Source organism: the organism of the source record quoted next, unplaced genomic scaffold (genome assembly GCF_019419815.1).
Source record: "Pyrus x bretschneideri cultivar Hongxiangsu unplaced genomic scaffold, Pyrus_bretschneideri_v1 Contig8, whole genome shotgun sequence".
NCBI classification, from domain to species: Eukaryota; Viridiplantae; Streptophyta; class Magnoliopsida; order Rosales; family Rosaceae; genus Pyrus; species Pyrus x bretschneideri.
In genome coordinates, this window is record NW_025999820.1 from 8,039,670 (window position 1) to 8,046,626 (window position 6,957).

The window sequence follows — 6,957 nt, forward strand, 5'->3', positions numbered from 1 at the left end:
GAAAACACAAAGGAATTTACTTGTCTGAGTTGGTAAAACGTAAAAGGTCCATTGTGGACGTCAGATATTACATGAAACATAGAATGAATACCACAAATAATACGGTACTCCAAAGCTATGCTAAATCTATCCCCCAAAAATAATAATTATTCACTTAAGCCACTTGGACGGCTTACGTAAGTTACGTTTACATGTTAAATTACAGCAATTGGCAACAAAGAGCCTCCTAATTATGAGCAATGATTACATAATTAAATGTGTCTAATCTTGTCGTTTGAGAATTGAGACCCAAAAATCAGGGGTGCAGATAATCACAGGATGCTCCCTTCTTGCAGTGGCCGCTCTCGTAATATTTACAAACCCGCTGCCCTTTGGGAGGAGGCCTCAACGAACTTCCATTTCCATTTCCATGCATTGTCTGCCTGTTCCATCCAAACCTACCCCTAACCATACCTAAATCCCTACTCTGGAAACCACGATCTCTTGGACCCAATAACCTTTCTCCGCCGTACCTTGGTTGGCTTTCCCACATTCTCCCGGCGGGCAACTGATGACCTGGATGTAAACTCGTGTTTCCTTGTGGTATCCCCTGACCACCTCCCCAACCCAGGTTTACACTTCTTTGGTCTGGTCCTCCCCGTCCCATGTTTGCATTTATTGGAACTGGCTGAACTGCTTCCCAACTCCTTCCTGTGGTTTCTGACCTATTGTTCCAATGATTGTCCATGTCCGATGGTGCAGTGGTTCGCATCTCTGTCCCTGCCTCAAATTGGTTAACTGAAACATCACTGTACTTTCTGTCTCCCTCCATTTCGGGGCTTGTGGACGAATGTACACCAGATCTGTTTTTTAGACCAAGAGCATTTCCCTGACATGCCCCAACTGGTTCGTCTGTCACCATGGAAACCTGTAAAGTGGAGCTCAAATCAAGTGCATTTCCCTGACATACCCCAAGTGGTTCATCTGTCGCCATGGAAGCCCGTAAATCACCAGTGGAGCTCAAAGCATCACCTTTTCCAAGGTCAGGTGCTGGGCTGAATCCATCTACAGAACTGAAACTATCATTTTTTGAACCCTCTGTAAAGTCCCCTCGACAATTCATGATTGAAGTCGGGGTAGCCAAGCTGCTGAGAGTCTCCATTGCTTCAACTTCAGCCAGAAGATCTGAAACTGATTCATCAGGTAAAGTACAAAATTCAGTTGGTTCCGTAAACTGATTCATCTCACTTGGTTTAAAAGAAGATGCAGAGACAAGACTGGATTCCCATTCCTCTATAGAAGATGGTTTGGCCCAGTCATCACCTACTTCCGGAAGTGGTGCCCCACCACCCACTAAACTAGAAGAGGTGCTCCAGCTGTGGCCAGCATCCTGAACAGGAACATTTGAAGGCACAGACTGTCTATTTTCAGCTGCCTGACCTTGTAAGTCTCCATTGCTTGGTTTTGGAGTGGGACAGGGCATATCTGAAAAATTATGTTCCTTCTGATCTTGTTCCGGAATCTCCAGTGATTTAATCAAAGGAACAAGATCTGAGTTGGAATGACGGCCATTTGAAGGACTGCTTACAGGTGGAGGCCTCCAGTTTTGCCCGGAAGATTGACCTGAATGGCCCTCACTATCAGATCGGCTCTCATTACGCTGTCCATTTGTAATTTGAGCCTGAGCAGCCTGTTGGGGATCCAAATTTCCATTCTTCTGCTCAGAGTTAATTTCCTCTCCTCTACTCTCCCCTTCTTGATGAGACAAAGTTTCAGATGGTTTCACAGGAAATGCAGGAGAAGGTTGTGAACTACTTTCTTGGGGCTGATTGGGCGAAGAATTATTATCCTTCAATGGATCCTGGCCTTGCAAAACGTTTCCAGTTTGTTCATCACTAGAATTGACAACATCTGCAGGTGCAGTGCTCCTTAAAAGTTCACTGTTGCCACTATTTTGCAGACTTTGGCCATCCTGCTTCATGTTCCAGCTCTCTTCAACCTGTTTAACATCTATTGGAGTTGTGTTCATACTCTTGTTCCTTCCATCATCCTGACCATTGTTTCTATCATCCGAGGCAGCTGTAAATCCCTGAGAAAGTAACGGGCTGTCATGCGGCAATAATGGTTCTTTATACTGTCCATTCAATGCATCGGCCAAAAGGATGGAGTCGTCTGGATTCTCATCTATCTTCCATATTCTATGATCAAGAGGGAAGTGCCCAGCTGTATTCCATTTACGCAACAGCATGAGTGCAAATGGTCCTTGAACTTTTCCAGTTGGGTCCTGGTAATGCCATATAATGTCTGTCTCAAAATCATCAACAGAATGGTTCGCACTCGTCACTATAGAAGAGGGCAACGATGAATTTTCTGATGCAACCTCAGAAGGTGTATTGGATTCAACCGCTGATTGATTATTCCCATCAAAAGCCACCAAACCAGTGAGATTGACCTGGCTCCTTGTCGTATTGCATCCATTTATTCCAAATGTTGCTCTACCCGGATTTTTCTGTGCCTTACTTCTAGAATTGCTTGAAGTATCGCCTTCCCTTGGTTGAGAGAAAGTTGTCCTTCCCTTTCTACCAGATCTCCTTGGTCTGACCTTAGCATCTGCATACACCAGCGCAATTAACACCAAATTAACACTTCCAAAAGAAGCCTTGAAAAAGATAAATGGATAAGATGTTAAGGAAGTGTTATTGGCACTCCAAAAATCTCATTCTACACTTCTCACTAGTGTATGTTTCTTTCCAAAATAGAAAGTTTGAAGTGTTGAATGAGATTTTTGGAGTGCCAATAACAATTCCCAAGATGTTATTCCATGTCTATTAAATCAATGCAAGGGACCTTGTTTCTTATCGAATGCTCCAGCACTGCCTTCAGACTCGCAACTTGGATCCATACTAGGATCAGAGCGTACTTCAGGAATTTCACGCAATCTGCGCAGACGTTCCTCTGGCGAGTTCAGAAGCTGTAGTTTGTCCACACATTGCCTAAGCGTAAACTATGGTCAAGGAAAACTTGATATTCTTAGACCAAAATACCTCTGCCACAAGACAATATGAAGAATAGAGTAACAGGTACCCATGAAACAGCCTCTCGTACTAAGTAATGTGCTACAAGTAATCAATGAGTAAATAGAGAGTGCAACTGGAATAATCCACAACAATGTGCAAGAAATGTCATTAAAGAAACCAAAAGCATAGAATAATCAACAAAAAAGGATATTCCTTTCTGCGTCCTTTTTCACTTGCTCGATCACGAAGCTGACTAATCCTTAATACCTCTGCTTCCAGACACTAGTTTAAAAAACAAGACCACGGCCAACCAAAAAGCAATATCAGACATAGCATTTGATGATTTATTTAGGAGAAACAATAAAAGCCAATGAATCTACTTAAATGGGGCAGTAATAACTATTAACTAAAACGGGAAAAGAAAGATCATCTAAAGTCCTTCCATAAAAACACAAATGTATCCTCTTCTTGCCTCAGAATTACAAGTAACAGAACTTACATCATTTACTCTAATTGCATGAAGTGCCATTGCTTTCTCCTGAATCTCACCCTGCAACACCAAGCATAAATATTCCTTTGTTAAAGGAGTTTCAAATATCTTGAACATCACATATTGTACATAACATGCAAACCTACCACAGTCAACTGTTTGCTGAGTCTACACTTTATACTTTGACGTAATCGTTTGCATTCATCCTGTAGAATAAATAAAATGTCACAATTGTGTAAGAGGGGGATGAAGGGGAATAAGCATCAGAACATGAGCAACACACTTCAACAGACAGTCTCGTGACCGATAAAAACTATATATGAAAAGCTAGCATGCCTTACTCAATGTGTATTTTTGGTTATATCATTATTTCCATGTCTAGAAAGGACTGAAAATAGTGTGGATATAGGTTTCAAGTCAGTCATTAATGGTGAGGGCAAACGCTTCCCCAGCACCCTTTAGTATTAAAGTCCACATAACTAAAGAAAGGCAGGTACAAATAAACAATTAGGCTCCAAGAGCTTTCATTATTGATATCTATACTAATGCACACTTATTTTTCAACCGTCAGTTCCAAAAGAATTCTTACTGAAAAAAAAAATTCTAGCATGTGTAGATAAGTTATATCAAGGAACCCTGGGAGGAGGAGAGTAGGCAATAAGTTCACTGACCTGGGAGAACTCCTGATTAGAGATCTCGTCAATTGATATAACCTCTTTCTTGTTTAAGTTCAAGATCTCAAGCTTCACATCAGTTGTTTTTGTGCCAACTTTATAAGGTTGAGCAACCTTGCTGGTACCTGCAGACAAAGATGTGATCAATACAAATTTTGCATGACCTATGTGAAAATATAAGAAATAACTTAGAACATTGGTTGTGTAAACTAGTACCTGTGACTTGGACAAGCCTATAAATATCTTCCTTTTGATCACCACTAGGAATTCTTATTCGCACAATTGAACCAACCACCTTCTCATGCAATTTGTCAACGTCTTCAATAAGATTCTCCACCCAGTTACGCCGCAAGTAAATCAGATTAATGTTGTGAAGATCAATAGCTGCGAATGCATCAGGATTGGTCGGTGGTCCTTTCTCATCTACCCTTTTGCGTGTTTTACGCCTCTTATCATTACCCATCATCATTTGATTATCATAGTTCCCATCAATCTCCATTTGGCTGCCAACAGTATTAACAACTCCAGCGCTAATAATGTTATCTGCCTTGGAACTTTCCTTGATAAGGAAGTGAAATTCAAGAAGCTTTAACATTTCAAAGTGACCCACACATTCTTTCCCAAAAAGATTTATGAGTCTCGAATCGCAAATAATTTGGCATTTCTGGCGAGGATCGCGAAGATTGTTTTTCTTTATGTACTCGAGCAAAAGTGCCTGGACATCATACTGAGATAGCACAGATGTATCACCATTTCTCAAATGAGCAACAAACTCCAACAGCTCCTTTGACGCCCAAACTGTGTCTTCAACACTCAAATCCTTGTCCAAAGTTCTGGGCTTTTTATTACTTCTTTTTGAATGTGTAGCTTCCAGATCTGCACAACAGTTGACTGCACCTGAATTTGTTTTATTACCATCATATAGTTCAGTTGAAGAATCCCCCTTACCAACCATAACGGCAGCTTCATTCCATGGATTTTTAGCTTTAAAAAGATCGTCCGAAGTTAATGATAGTTTCCTTTTCAAAAGAATCCAGTAAACCTTGAAGAGATACTCCCAGCTGCTCTTGTCATCAAAATCAACTTGAGCCTGCAGAAAATTTAAATGAGAAAGGGAAACGATAAAAATTGCAAAACCCAGATGGAAGTTTGTAAAAATAAATAAAAAACTAAACAGATAATTCATTTCCTAACAAACTCCAACAGAGTAAAACGTAATGGAATACCACTTTAATTGCAGCGTCAGCCTTTAAAGAAGGAAATAAAACAAAAACATAAAGCATTCTTGATATAAAAGAGTTATATGCTGTTCTTAATCAATCTAATCCCTCTCCAAATTCAACAGAGCTGAGAATCCTTAATTCGTAGGTAAAAACTACATGACTGTAAGTAAATAAATACAACAAAGTGTGTTCAAGCATACCCCTTCCTTATTTTCTTGCACGTTCTCAATTAGCATTATAGTTCTCATACATGTTCCGCAAAATCCTTTATTTCCTCGTACGCATTGATAATCTGCGCCTTTAGTGCATCTTTTGCACAGAGAATATGTACAAGTGTAGCACCAATAATGGGCAGCCTTCTGACAACTGCTACATATATGCCAACCTGACATGCATAATATCCAAAACACCGAAACGTGAACAAAGCACACAACTATCATAACTCAACTTGCCAAGGATATAACAAATTAGTAGGTTAACATAGTGCAACATACCACAATTCCATTTGGCTTTCGATTTAAAGAAGGCCTCGTCCCGCTTGATGCATGATGGATGGTATGCCTTAGGGCACCCCCTAACAAGTAACAATCCACAAACAAGGCTTAATTAAACAATGCAAATAAGCAACAACAACATTCACTAAATTTCGCAAAACAAAACATAAAATCGACTCGAACTGTCCGTTGGATTGCCAATAAGGAAATGAAATAACCCAAATCAGCTAAATTAAGTAAAAACTCTCATCTTTTCTAGCATGGACTAATCAAAATTGGACTGAATTGACCAAGCTGCGACCGCGAAAAACCGGATTCTCACCTGCGATCACAAAGCACGAGGCTTCCACCGTCGAAGCAAATGAAGCAAACGTCCTCTTCTTCGTCCTGCATCTTCCTCACCGCCGTCGCCTTGGCATGCCCACTGGGCGGCCGGCCCCGCCTCCGCTTCCCCAAGTTCTTACCCGCCTCCTCTTTGACCACCACCATCTGCCCCGCCTTCCCAACAACCATCCCTCCGCCGATCGTTTCGCATTGATCGGCCGCCATGCAGTCCTCCGCCGCCGGCATCGACCGGTCAAATACCTCCTGCGATTGCGGCGGTTCTCCTCCTCCGCCTCCGTCTTCTTGTATACTGGGTCCATAGAAGGCCGAGGCGAGCTGAGCTTGCTCAAGCTCCATACAAACTACAATTGAAGTAAAAGAATTGAACGGATTTGTCGAGAGAGAGATTGAAAACCCTAGGAGTTGGAACTAAAAGTACGAGAAGCTAAAGCGGGAGCGGCAGCAGCGCACATGGAAGACCGGGTGCGTATGGGACAGGGCATTATCTGGTCGGGTTTTTGGTCCGGGTGGGTAAATGGGCGGCCACACACGGCACTGTCGACAGGCGGACACCTGGGAGGAGATTGGGTGGAAGAAAGAAAGAGGGAGAAAAAAATGGAGGAGAGAGAAGAGAGAGGAGAGAGAGAGAGAGAGGGGTCGTTGTTGGGGTAGGCAGAGAAGGAAGTGGGCTTTCACACCAAGGACGGTTGGCTGGGTGGAAGGGAAAGGGAGGGGGCGGGCGGGGGAAATTACCTT

The 6,957-nt window shown here is 42.1% G+C and overlaps 1 protein-coding gene across 2 annotated transcripts; it reads right to left on the minus strand.

Annotated features, from left to right (window-relative positions):
- On the minus strand, positions 1-6,586 carry LOC103966731 (zinc finger CCCH domain-containing protein 44-like). 2 transcript variants are annotated; one of them, XM_048575764.1, is made up of 11 exons: positions 6,200-6,586; positions 5,878-5,957; positions 5,584-5,768; positions 5,109-5,250; positions 4,377-5,036; positions 4,158-4,285; positions 3,633-3,692; positions 3,496-3,546; positions 3,208-3,278; positions 2,827-2,978; positions 1-2,589 (listed from the first exon to the last, which is right to left on the minus strand). In XM_048575764.1, exons 1-11 carry the CDS (start codon positions 6,556-6,558, stop codon positions 296-298), a joined length of 4,182 nt encoding a protein of 1,393 aa, XP_048431721.1. In that variant the 5' UTR covers positions 6,559-6,586; the 3' UTR covers positions 1-295. The 2 variants fall into 2 exon arrangements, with proteins under 2 accessions (XP_048431721.1, XP_048431720.1); XM_048575763.1 differs by having other exon boundaries at positions 4,377-5,250.
- Between the last annotated feature and the right edge of the window lie 371 nt (positions 6,587-6,957).